The 13,577-nt window shown below is 50.7% G+C and overlaps 1 protein-coding gene across 10 annotated transcripts in view; it reads left to right on the plus strand.

Moving 5' to 3' along the window:
- Positions 1-9,959, plus strand: part of PCNT (pericentrin) — a 107,160-nt gene extending 97,201 nt beyond the window's left edge. For all 10 annotated transcript variants that reach the window (XM_070466928.1, XM_070466934.1, XM_070466931.1 and 7 more), the window contains 6 exons: positions 3,556-3,654; positions 4,526-4,758; positions 6,214-6,290; positions 7,199-7,328; positions 8,992-9,119; positions 9,564-9,959. In XM_070466928.1, the coding sequence (XP_070323029.1) occupies positions 3,556-3,654; positions 4,526-4,758; positions 6,214-6,290; positions 7,199-7,328; positions 8,992-9,119; positions 9,564-9,607 (711 nt within the window). In that variant the 3' untranslated portion in view covers positions 9,608-9,959. The remainder of the gene's footprint in view (positions 1-3,555; positions 3,655-4,525; positions 4,759-6,213; positions 6,291-7,198; positions 7,329-8,991; positions 9,120-9,563) is intronic.
- The last annotated feature ends 3,618 nt before the right edge of the window (positions 9,960-13,577 follow it).

The following is a 13,577-nucleotide window of genomic DNA, read 5'->3' on the forward strand; positions in this document are numbered from 1 at the left end:
CAGGAGACCCCGGTTCGATTCCTGGGTTGGGAAGATTCCCTGAAGAAGGCATTGGCTACCCACTCCAATATCCTGGGGCTTCCCTTGTGGCTCAGATAGTAAAGAATCTGCCTGCAGTGCAGGAGACCTGGATTTGGTCCCTGGATTGGAAGATCCTCTGGAGGAGGGCATGGCAACCCATTTCAGTATTTTTGCCTGGAGAATCCCCATGGACAGAGGAGCCTAGTGGGCTGCAGTCCATGAGATTGCAAAGAGTTGGACACAACTGAGCGACTAAGGACAGCACACAACACATATTCATCAATGGAGTACTATTTGTCAACAAAGGTCTGTCTAGTCAAGGCTATGGTTTTTCCAGTAGTCATGTATGGATGTGAGAGTTGGACTATAAAGAAAGCTGAGTGCCAAAGAATTGATGCTTTTGAACTGTGGTATTGGAGGAAACTCTTGCAAGTCCCTTGGACTGCAAGGAGATCCAACCAGTCCATCCTAAAGGAGATCAGTCCTGAATATTCATTGGAAGGACTGATTTTGAAGCTGAAACTTCAATACTTTGGCCACCTGATGTGAAGAGCTGACTCATTTGAAAAGACCCTGATGCTTGGAAAGATTGAGGGCAGGAGGAGAAGGGGACAACAGAGGATGAGATGGTTGGATGGCATCACTGACTCAATGGACATGGGTTTGGGTAGACTCCGGCAGTTGGTGATGGACAGGGAGGCCTGGCATGCTGCGGTTCACGGGGTTGCAGAGTCGGACATGACTGAGCGACTGAACTGAACTGAAATAGGAATAAAGGACTGATGAGTGCTACAGCATGGGTAAGCTTTGAAAACATTACGACAGGTGAAAGAAGCCAGTTCCCAGAGATGACATTATGTGTAGGCTCCGTTGGTACGAAATGCCCAGAACAGACAATCGCAGGGGCAAGATGGTAGGTTGTTAGTGGCTGGAGGGAGGCAGTGGGGAGTGAGTGCTGAGGGCACACGGGTCTGGGTGATGAAACTGGGAAGTGGTGATGGTTGCACAACCCGAAGAATATACCAGAGCCAGTTCAGTTTCACACTTTGCATGCTAAGTTGCTTCAGTCATGTTTGACTCTTTGTGACCCCATGGACTGTATCCCGCTAGGCTCCTCTGTCCATGGGATTCTCCAGACAAGAATACTGGAGTGGGTTGCCATGTCCTCGTCCAGGGGATCTTCCCAACCCAGGGATCGAACCTGTGTCTCTTATATCTCCTGCATTGGCTACCGGGTTCTTTACCACTAGTGCCAGTTCAGTTTCACCCTTTAAAAGGATAAATTTTATATTTTGTGAATTATGAAGCAAATTTTTTATTAAGCATTTGGGCAGAATTGACGTCTATAACTGTACTTGAACTGTCTTGAATCTTCCTATCTGTGTACTTTGATGTCCATGTGTTCAGATCAATTAAAATTCTTTTTCTAAATGTGTTGTAGCTATCAGCCTGCAGATCCTGTACACATTAGGTTAGATTTTTACATAAAGAACTCATTTTTTAGGGGGCTGTTGTAAATGGTACTTTTCAAGCTTTCTGTTTTCTGGGTGTTTGTGGCTGGTGTGCAGAAACGTGATTGATGTTCACAGACCCACCTTGCGTTCTGCGATCTTCCAAGCCTTACTTTTTGGCCCCCAGAGCCTATCTGTAGGATCTTCTACCTGGGCAATCTTGTCATATGCACATGGGGGCTGTTTCCTTCTTTCTGCTTGGCATGGCTGTGATTTCCTGTCCTTGCCCCCTGCCAGGCTGGAGAGGACACCCAGCCCCGTCCCATCCCAGGTGGAGCCTGTTTTCCCCTGGAAGATGATGCCCTGGGGTTAGTTTGAAGAGGCTCCCTCCAGTTCCTGGTTTGCTGGGACTTTTGTCATGAGTGGATGTCGGACTCTGTCATGCTTTTTCTTCTTCTGTTGGTGTGATAGTTTGGTCTTTCTTGTTTCGTCTCTTAATATGGTGAAGTCCATTGATTGTTGAGTCTGGACTCTCTCGTTTTCCAGGAAAACCCCAACCGGGTCACGATGTATTTTTCTCTCCATGTGCTGCTGCGTCTGTTTGCTTACATATTGTTGTGCATTTCTGTGTCCGATTTCAGGGGGGATTTTAATCTGGACAGGTTTTTTGTTGTCTCTGGTTTTGGCCTCATTAACGAACTGGGACATTTTCCCTCCTCTTGTTTTCTGGAAGAGAGTTTGTGGAGCTGGTGGCTGTTTCTTTAAACGTTGGTTAAACGCGCCATCTGTGCCTAGTGTCTTCTCCTGCAGGTTTTAGTGATGTGCATGCTTATTTCTGGTGCTGTGGGGCAGAGTGTCCTGTCAAGGCTGGGCGGGTCCCGTTGGCGTGGGGTCTGTCTTTCAGTTTTGTCCAGTTCCAGCCTGTCAGTGTGAAGCTCTGAGGAAGGCAGAGCCCTCTGTGCTTGTGACGTGGGGCGCACCCACAAGCAGACGCATGGCTGCTCCTTGGCAGGGGGGGTTATAAGGCGAGGGCTGCCGTGGGCACAGAGCCTGGCTCTCTGCCCCTCTGACTACTGCATGGGATGTGTTTTGAGGCTTCTTGTTCAGGGCACCCTGGGTAGACTAAAGGCGGGGTCTCCTGGGATGCTTTTGTCTCTCCTGTGGAAGTTAGCCAGTCAGGAAAGTAAAGGAGTGAGTGAGTCAGAGGCGGCTGGGGGAGAACTGACATGCGCGTCTCCTTCCTGTTGAGGTGGCCTCTGTCCCTGAAGCGTCTCCTTCCAGGGAGGCCAGGCTGCGTTAGAGCCTTGAGCATGGTCTCTGCCTTCTGCCCAGCAGGGAGGTGGCACAGCTCAGCACCTGCCTCCTCCTGGTACTTCTCTGCATGGCGGGCCATGGCCAGGCTGCCGTGAAGGCCACTGAGCACAGGACCCCAGCAGGGCTCCCACTTACCCTCAGCCTGGGCAACAGGAAGCTCCTGGCCATCTGTGTGGGTGGCAGCCTAGACCCCCCCTGTAGGTCCTCCTTCTGTTTATGTGTCCCCTCTGGAGCTGCGGGATGCTCAGCACAGCAGGTGTCAGGCCGTGCCACCAATGTGGGACCGTGGCCTGGTCACGATGTCCCCTCTTCACAGCATGGCCCCTCGAGGTGCCCAGGGTGTGTGGTTCCACAGGACTGGAACAGAGCCAGCTGTCTGCATCTGCTGGAAGTTGGCATTTCTAGGACCAGAGAGGATGAGAGTATCTAGTAGGCTGAAAGCTTTGAATTCTCAAATGTTGAGGGTTTTGTTTTTAATAAAGATGTACCTTTTGTGCAGTCATCCTTCAGTAAGTGGTGGGTCATAACCACCTCTGAGTGTTAATGGTCTGTTAATAATCACGTGACAGTTCGGGCACCACTGAGAAGAGGCCGAAGTGGGACCCAGGTGGCCGGCACCCGCCCAGCTCCCCCCCACCCCGTGTCCGGAGGGCATGTGTGGGGGATGGCTCAGGGCTGGGAGCAGTCCCCACTGTGCCGTCAGACACTTTTCTCAAGATGCTTTTCCTGGAAAACAACTGTATAGACACAGCATCTGTGGTCCTTGCAGAGGTCAGACAGGTCTGCCTGGAAGCAGGACAAGATGGTCTCAGCAGGCTCAGCACGACACCCAGACCCAGCACTGGACGCCGGTGCCTGCAGTGCCAAGGTGAGCGCGAGCCCGAGGGCAGTGTTAAGTGTGGGGGGGACGCCATCTCCTGGCCGCTCCTGACTTTTTTATGTTTTTAGGCGAGTTTTAAGTTCACGACAAAATTGAAGGGAATTTATGGAGATCTCCCACCCCCAGCCCCTGAACACCACCCACTTTCCCGAGATGGTGCGTGTGTTGCAGTCGATAGATCCATGTTGTCATCACATGGGGACCACTCTTGGGGCTGTACTGGCTGTGGGTTTGATGAGTGTAAGACCACACGTGTAAGACAACATGTATTCCCCACGCCAGTGTCGTGCAGAGTGTTTTTACTGCCTTACAGAGCCTCCAGGCTCCACCCGTGGTGCCTCTTAAGATCCTGGGTTGGGGTGAAACCCCTGATGCCTTGAATCTCAGGGCGTGGTGTCTGCAGCCTGAGAAAACCCTTGGCCCACAGTTCACACAGTGTTTCTGACCATGAGGCCCAAGCTGTGGGCCTCTCGAGGGAAGCCCCATCAGGATAGGACGCCGATGTGTGCCTGTGACCTCAGGATTCCCGCAGCCTCCCCTCCCTGGACGCCCACGGGCCTGGGAGCAGAGCTCCACCTGCCCCTAGACTCATCCATGCTTGGTGGTTGATTCCTGGGCCCTCGGGCTCCTCCAGTGCTGGCAAAGCAACGTCTGCTCTGCGTTTTGTCTGATAAACCAGATGGAACTCTGAGCAGCAAGGTTGTTTCTGGTCACATGTCATGGGAGCCAACTCCTGAGATAATTTTCTGAGGAGAAATTCTGGTTCTTTTAAAGCACCTGGTGCAGCCGCTCTGCTGTGGGGACTTCTGAGGAGGATGTCTTTGTCCTGTGACCAAGTTTCACTGTTCTTTTCTTTTAGATGGAAAAGTTGTACCTGCGTTATTTGAGAGCAGAGAGCTTTAGAAAAGCCCTGATTTATCAGAAGAAGTACCTTCTGCTGCTCATCGGTGGCTTCCAGGACTCGGAACAGGAAACCCTGTCCATGATCGCCCACTTGGGGGTGTTCCCTTCCAAAGCGGACAGGAAGGCGGCGGAGTCCCGCCCCTTCACCAGGTTCCGCACAGCCGTCCGGGTGGTGATCGCTGTCCTAAGGTACTGCCTGTCTGCTGGTGTGAGGTCCTTCGGTCTTTTAAACTCTGCAGTTGTTTCCTCTTTTAAGGTGAAAGACATTTGAGGCCTTAAAATGTAGACGACCTTTACGTTCTGGAAACCATGTTGTGCAGAGCTACATCTTCTAAGACAGAAGGGTGTAAGGCTGCCTTTTTATTATAAAACAAAGCCTTCCCCTTAACGGGGCTCTAGTGATGACAGTCTGATCATGCTTAAAACTGTATTTCACTTCTTTGCATTTCAGTTTCTTATATTTTAGTCAAATCTGTGTTACATAAAGGTCACCATGTGTGCAGGAAGACGTGCGCGTGCGCCCCCGCCCCCCCCCCCTCCCGCCTTAGGGTGGCACATTCCAGCCCTCCTTGTAGACAAGCTCTGAGCCTGCCCTGTGGGCAGGGGATACCCCTGCCTCCGAGTGTCCACCTACCTGGCCCTGCCCAGCCTCCAGTGTGTACGCAGGAGGCACTTTTGGAGTGGGGTGGACTCCCTGGTGTGACGACAAGAAATTTTGACTGTTTCACAGTTAACAGTGATGAAAATCTATTCCATTTTATAATTTTAATATCTGCTGTATTTCTAAAAACGTCTGTTAAACACTGTGCATGTGTCTGCTCTGTGTTGCCCACGGAGGTGCCTCTTCAGGCCACACTCACCTGTCTGCAAGAACGGGTGCCATGGGGTGAGCGGGGCACCCTTGGCTCTTTCCTGGATTGTGTGCAAAGGTCAGGGGTCCCAAGGCCCTCAAAGATGCAGCACCCCAGCTCGTTCAGCTGCACACCTGCTGGGAGCCCCCCGTAGGGGTGGGGGCCTCCCCCTGCCTCCCTCTGAGTTCTTCTGAGGGCAGACCGTTCACCCACCTGACTGTCACTCCGAAACCCATCTGCCGTATTTTTGGAGAGCCCACCCTGGGCCAGGAAGAAGGTCACATGTGGGTGGGGGTTGTCCGATGGTCCGTCTTCCGGTCAACACACAGCGGTGCCTCGCAGCCTTGGGACGCAGCAGCAGCAGTGCTGTGGGGGCGCTGCCGGGGGTCATCGAGGAGAGGGGTCTCGGGGCCCCCACACCGCTGCACTTCTGGTCCCCATGAATTGATGGATTCATGGAGAGCGAGAGGCCATCAAGTGCGTTAGTGATGGAAGAGGGCTCAGCGAGCCAGACAGACCCGGAGCTGGCGGGGCTGGGAGCACAGGGCGGAGCGGGGCGGGGCCTGGGGAGGTGCTGGCGAGTGCCTGGGTGGGGCTGGGGGCGGGGCTGTGGTTGGAGGGGCGGGGTGGGGAGCTGGGCTGGGAGCAGAGAGCGGGTTGGAGCTGGGAGCGGCCTGGGGAGGTACTGCCCCGAGCTCTCACTGCAGGGTGTGGTCGGGGCTAAATGTTCTTGGTTATTTAAACTCCGGCTTTGCTCTAGTTTTCAGTGTTTTCCTTCCTTTTTTTTTTGTAGGTTACGCTTTTTGGTTAAGAAGTGGCAGCAAGTAGATGGCAGAGGAGCCCTAGCACCAGGCCAAGCACTGCACCCAGGTACCTCCGACCCCAAATGTTTCAGCGGCGGGGTTCCTTCTCAGGGCCAAGTGGGAAGACCCAAAGCCCAGGGATGGACCAGCGACTCAGCCAGTACACTTGTCAGGAGGCTCAGGGATTGTGAAGGAAAATGGTTTTTATTTGGGCTACAGACACAGGTTTGTATAGTTAATGTTTATGAAGAAAGTGGTTCAGAGCAATGACTGAAGGATACAGAAATGCTGCATGTATTGACTAATAGCTTATTTTCAGTAAAAAGCCTTTCCGTTCCCTAAATGGAGTGAAGTTCTGCTTCACTCAGGGAGCATGGCTGCATCCTTTGTTTCGGTCCCATCCAGTCTGCGGTTGTCCGCTGCCACGTCTGACCAGCCAGGCCCAGGTGTAGCTAGGCCACCTGGGCCATCTGCGGTGGTCAGTGCCCTGCACGGCCACTGGGCTTCCCTAGTGGTGCCCGTCAGCTTAGACTTCCACCTGTGAACCCTCACATCTTGAAGTCAGATGGCTTCAAGGTTCTTCAGGAGGTTCCCCCACAGCCCCTGCCTCTGATGAACCTGGTGGTTTCCAGGGTTTCTGCGTCTCTCACTCCTCAGAGCTGGGTGTGGGAGATCCACCCCAGGCCACCCGGCGCCCTCCTCTCTTCATCAGGGTGCTGAGCCCTCCTCTAGGATACTGCCCACCCAGATGCAGATGGTCAGGGTCTGCCCTGCAGGAGCAAAATGCAGGTGCTCAAAACTCAGGTTCCTTCTTGAGGTTTTTTTAATACAGTTTTTATAATGAATACTTTAAAAATGTCTTGAAATTGTCACGTAGGCTCTTAAAAGCTTGTAAATTTTAAATTTTGGTGGATGATCCTTTACAAAAACACATTTTTCTCTTTCCTTAATCCCTTTGTTGTTAAATATTTCTAGGGGAAGGATTCCTGGTACCACGGCGGCAGCAGTCTCTACCTGTCACCCGTGAATCCCCACCCACCCGAGACGTGTCTTCCAGCCAGGCCAGGGACCCTGTGCCAAAAGTATCCCCACGCAGGAGGGAAAGGTGAGCAGAGGAACTTCAGCTGCTTTTCCACTACGGGGTCCTAGCTGTCGGCAGGGGCAAGTCTGCAGAGAATGAGGCCTTGTGCAGAAGTCTTCCTGGGCAGATTTGTGTGGGTGCCCAGGTCCGCCTCCAGTGGAAGGGCCCCCGGGCATGTGAACCCCCACACACATGCACGTACTCACTCACACATATGGAAGGGTTTGGTGCTAGCTTTACTTAATCTCTTTTCCTTGGGATTTGGGGGTTTTCGCACATGTAATATATCTTTATACTTACGACTCACTTGGCAAGTGAGATGTTAGAGTGATAATGTTAAACATCTGTAAGTTATTTGGGAGAATAAGTGTTTTCAATTAGGCCTTGTAGTTAAATGGGAGAGTGTAATCCTGTTTAAAAATTCAAATGAGGAAAGGTTTCCCTGGTAGCTGGGGTGGTGGGAGCTATGATCCTCTGAGACTGTGAAATGCTGTGGCTGTGGGGTCACGTGCTGCGGCCATGAGGGGGCATCACATGGCTATGTGCTGTGGCCTTGATCATCTTCATGATTCGCACTCCAATTTCCTGTAAGAGAGATGTGATTTCCATTTCCACTTCTCCAGATTGACACATAAGTAGTAATAATTGTATTCAAATGCTCAAGTATGATTTTAGAAGTCATTTATTTCATTCTTTTGACTATGACTTCTCCAGTATTTTGAACCTACCCATGAAGTGGGTAGAAAAGCTCGGTTTGTATCTGTGATGTTGGACCCGCACTGGAGGCTCGGGCAGGTATGTTATCTGCTGTCTGCAAGTGCTTTCCTGGGACTCGGAAAGGAGCTATCAGAGCAAACACGTCCACCTCTGCCCCCAGGGTGGCAAGGATGAAACACATTTGCTATCTCACTCCATGGCCTCTGGTTGGTGATGACACCTCCATTTGAACTGTGTGTTAAGAGTGTGACAATCTTGGGCATAACTGCTCTGACCGGACGAGCCAGGCCCACAAGTATGGGCAGCCTGTTGTGCTAGAGGCTGTGTTTCTGCTCATGTGTGTCTCCACTGAGCATATCCTACCAGTGCATGTGGTCTCTCCAAGAACTGTGTTTTGAAAGTCGTGGCCCCAGAGTGAGGCAGAGTGTACAGCCATGTGGGCCTGTGAGGACCCAGAAGCCTGGTTCTGTTCGAGGAGGGCCGGGACTCTCAGCACGGCTGTGGCCCCTGTGGGCCCAGGCTGGTGCTCCTCTGAAAGAATAAGTGGTGGCCAAGGCCTTTTGTATGTGGATGGTGCTCGGGTGAGTAAGATGCTCACTGCCCTGGGAGGAAGTGGGCCGTGACATGGTCACTAGGGGGTCAGGAGGAAAGGCAGCCACATGAGGGACGCTGGGCTGAACCAGGTAGGATGCTAGGTAGACTAGTGTGTGAAAATTTAGTGAATTAAATAATACACAATAGCTTTTAGTTGTCTTAAACTTGGAGATGTTGTAAAGAAGTTAGTTTCTAAAGGACAGTGTTTTTTAAAGCCATACTTTCCCCTTGTAGTAAAGAAAAGATACGAAGATAGCATCAGGTTTACCCTGTTTCCCACTAGTGTCCAGCCCCAGCACCACTGCCTGTCACACTCCCTGCATTCTGTCTGCTGAGTTGACTTCTTGTTTGTCCCTTGGTTGTTTGTTGTTTGAAGATCCAGTCCACTCCCAAATCCCAGATCAGAAAGATCCCTGACTGCTTCTCAAGATCCAGAACATTCCTTGACGGAATATATTCACCACTTAGAAATGATCCAGCAAAGACTGGGAGGCATGCCACCAGGTAACCAAAGTCCTCTGTCTTCCCCCATGACCTGAGAGACCCAGGAGTGGTCAGACGTGGAGGTGGGTGGGATCCAGCCTGGTCAACCTTGTTAGTGTCTGTCCCGCTGACCAGCCATCACTGAAGTACCAGAAGGAGGGTTGGGAGTGGAGACACTTGGGGGCTGGGGAGGGGTGAAGGGCACACCATGTGGGGGTCACGGACTCAAGCACCAGGTGGGCCTCTGGGCCTTCATCTCACACGCCCATTATGCTATGTTCACAGGGTGTCGTTTGTTCAGAGTTTCTCAGCCCTCATAATTTAAACTATTGCGTGTCTTAATTGCCGTTCTTGTTTTCACCAAAAATAAGATTAATGCAATGATAGTGTTCGAAATTGTGAAATTCTTCTTAAAAGACGTGAAGCCTTCTAACAAATTGCTTCCTCATTTCTCTTTGTGTTCAGATTCCACTTCAAAGAAGTCCTCCTGCCAGAAGATTAAACAGTGAATAAAGTCCTCTGACAATTTTATTTGAGGAAGACATTTGATTTTCTGAGGGGAGCTTGTGCTGTGGCATGCTGAGTGCCAGCCCTGTGTCATCCGTTAAGTGTTCTCACCCTTACATTTTGCTGCGAAGCCAAATGGGGTGTTTTCTTTGTAATTCAGCACGTTTTGGCTTCTCATCTTGATGAGGTAGCCCCTTGGTTCTGTTTTGGTCACGCCTCCACGCCTACCTCCACAAAGGATAAGCAGAGGATGACTTCCTGTTTATTTTCTTAAAGTGTACAGCTGGAAACTTGGTTTAAAACAAAAACATTAAGAAAAAAACAATAAAATTAAAGCCCTGATATACTTGTGAATAGTCCTGTGTTTTGTTGTTTTGTTTTGTTTATCCAGTTTACTTTTATCACTGGCAAAAAAATAAAACTTAGAACTTTTATAAACTGTCAGTCAAAAAAACTCTCAAAGCTCTGGTAAGACAAATAGCCATGTGCCTGTTGATTTACCTTGCTTGGGCTCTTATTTTATTTTTGTCAGACATATTTATTTCTCATGATTATGGTCTTTTTTGTTTTACCCATGCTCACCTGTACCTGGTAGTGATGTCCAGCCAAGTGTCCTTTACCCAGACATCCACTGTAAAGGTATATGTACAAGTATTTCAGTGTTTCTAGGACCTTTGAGCATGATGTTTATTCTGCTGGCCTTGGTTTCAGTATAAAACAACTTTTTCTAAGTCACTACTTATTTATCTTTGGGATGGATTTTTCTCTTAGTCTGCAACTTGGGTGTGTTTTCTGCTGCTTAGCCAGTACTGCTGTAGGTCACTATTCTACAGTCATCCTACCTTTTCCACAAAGTCCTCATTCTTCCTTTTGATGTTGCTGAAGCCGAAATCTTGATCAGCTCCAGGAGCAGGAATCCAAGAAATGGCTTTTCACTCTCAACATCCAGAAGAATGACAGTTGAAATTGATGATCAAATACTGAATAAATAAATATCCGTGTACATCATAGTTAAGCTAATGAGGGAGGGAGTGGGCTCATAACCACCATCACACCAACTGTTACCATGGAGGCTGATAATTAAAAAGAACACAGGTCACACCTGCTGATGAGGGAAATTCTTCACAGTAAAGCACCAGCTTATTAATATAGAGGGAGCGATAGATACAGTTAGAAAACCTCCAGTTCTGTCCTAAAATAATCAGTTCACATTAGGTTCATCAGCAGGTCCTAAAACCAAGGAGAGGTTCCCCTTCATGGTGCAGGGGCCAAGGAGTGTCCACTATGACCCCGGGGCACAGTCTCCTGCAAGGCGGATGTCACGTGGGGAGTAGGGGGGACATCCAGAGTAGCAGTAAGGTGGAAAGGGCAGTGCCCTGCATCCATCCATCTTCCTCCCATCACATGGGCCTGGTTTTCTGGGCCTCACGTAGCTGGTTGGGCGACCAGCACTGTCCTTCCTAAAAGACCTGAGCCCTCAACAGTCTTGTTTCTAGAGGACTTCGTTTCTTACACAGTCAAACCTGAAAGTACTGAGGACAGGATGTGTCCCTGGAGATACCAAGTTACAGGTAAAGGTTTCACTGTGCTCGTGCTGTGCCAGCCCCCAGGCTTCCCCTCAGTGATTGGGTCACTTACACCAGCCGATGCAGGAGCCCCCACCCCTGCTGGTTCAGAGGGACCACTGTCACCAGCACAGCAGAGCCCAGGGATGGAGCAGAGTCACAGATGGAAAGCAGGAACTTCCCCAGGATTGTCCAACAGCAGTAAGAGGGGCATGTCCTACCTTCTGTGGCCCCACGCTGATATATTCGGCTGCAGGAGAAATGGCCATAAGGGGGTCAGCAGGCAGAGAAGGCAATGGCACCCCACTCCAGTACTCTTGCCTGGAAAATCCCAGGGACGGAGGAGCCTGGTGGGCTGCAGTCCATGGGATCGCTAAGAGTCAGACACGACTGAGCGACTTCACTTTCACTTTTCACTTTCATGCATTGGAGAAGGAAATGGCAACCCACTCCAGTGTTCTTGCCTGGAGAATCCCAGGGACAGGGAAGCCTGGTGGGCTGCCATGTATAGGGTTGCACAGAGTCGGACACAACTGAAGCGCTTTAGCAGCAGCAGGAGAGGCCTTCCGACCATCAGTAGCTGAGCTGCACCTGGGTGACATCAAGGAATCCCAGGGCCATGAGCCTAGTATGTACTTTTGCTATGAGAAGAATTTTCTGTCAGAAGCAGTGATGGTGAGCAAGGAATTTGGGAAGTCCTTAGAGGATTCCCAGCAGGAACAGCAGGTTCATCTGCAGAACAGGAGAGGATCGGGCTCAGGGACTCCCCGCAGACATTTCACGGGATCCCTTCAGAGCTGTTCATGCCATAACTCTCACCTTCTCAACCTGCTTGCATCATCTTGTTCACTGCCGCCTCTCCATCACCACCCAAATGTCCTGCAGTACAGTTCTGACACTACCGAGGGTCAGCATGGAGTCCCCAGGGGGCCCACACTTCTGCCTGGCCAGCTGTAAGCTTGCCTGAGCATCAGACCTGCAGGTCTTTGTCTAGGTCTCACTCAAACCCAACAGCCTACGGCTTTCTCGGTTAATAGGCTGGAGCAGCAGCCAAGATGTGGTCACAGAAAAGTCCACATGCACCAAGCCTGGGCCTCTCAGTTGTGGGCTCTGCAGGGTGTCTTTGACTACTTGTCTTTCATTCTAGAAGGGAAACCGTGATAGTCCACAGACCACAGGTTTTCAAGGATAGCTCTCACCATCTAAGGCATCTAGGGTACTACTTCCTGCTCACTAGGACCAATTACTATGATATGATATCTAAGCAAAGACCCTAAGGTAAGGCAGGGAAGTTGTCCCTGCCCACTGAGGAAAAATGACAAGGGAACCTAAAGGCAAAAGCTTTCATGATTGCACCTGGGACATGCCATCACCTCTGGACCCCATCAAAAGTGTATCCCAAAAGAGCTAGAGAAGTACAAGCAATAAAACTAGATGTAAGCAGCAGCCTTCCACTGAAAACCAGGCACAGTATGGTCTCAGCTCAGGCTGCTATGACAAAAGACCACAAACTGGGTGGTGTATAACCAATGGAACTTTGTCTCAGAGTTCTGGAGGCTGAAAGTTCCAGATCAGGGTGCTGGCAGGGTGGGTTCTGGTGAGGGCCCCTCTTGAGTTGCAGACAGCTGACTATTCCTCGTGTCTTCACATGATGGAAAGCACAGTGGGTAGCGAGCGCTCTCATGACCCTTGTAAGGGGAGTAACCCCATCCTGAGGGTTCCATCTCATGGCCTCATCTGCCCCCCAGAGCTTCCACCTCCCGCTGCCATCCCACTGTGGGTAGGATTTTATCACAGGAGGCTTGTCCATCACCAGTGCACACAGAACTGGCCTGAACAGACCCTGGAGGCATACATGAATGACTCAGCAGGTGCTCAGACTCATGGTGCTGTGTCTTCCTCCTACCTCATGTCTCCTCTTCAGGCTGCATCTGTGGTCTCAGGGTACGTTCCCTGTGACCAGCTGGCAGAACAGGAAGAAGCACAGGATTGTTCTGCAGATGGATCTGCAAGAGTGATGGCCTCAACCAAAAGTAGACACACACACCCAGCTTGGGACTGTGGGAGATTTCCCGTCGGCCAACTTCAGATGGTGCATTGTGGTCCATTTTGTATGGAAAGAGCGCTGACCTGAGTTTCTGACTCATAAGATTTCCCTGAGTAGTTGATTTTCCAGCTGGCTAACACTAGACAGAGAAAAGATTGCCAACTGATACTAAAGATGTCTACAGGGCAGTAAGGAGATCTGCCCTCCACAAGACTCACTGTGGAAGTGCAGAAGGTGGACAAGAAGACTTGCCTGTGGGTGTCACTCAGCTTCTTTCTTCAAGTGGCAGCAACCAGACCTCTCACCAAGGCCTCCGGGCTTCTTCCTGGCATTCTTTTCAATGCTTGAACTGCCAACAGC

The sequence above is a fragment of the Odocoileus virginianus genome, chromosome 4 (assembly GCF_023699985.2).
Source record: "Odocoileus virginianus isolate 20LAN1187 ecotype Illinois chromosome 4, Ovbor_1.2, whole genome shotgun sequence".
NCBI lineage: Eukaryota > Metazoa > Chordata > Mammalia > Artiodactyla > Cervidae > Odocoileus > Odocoileus virginianus.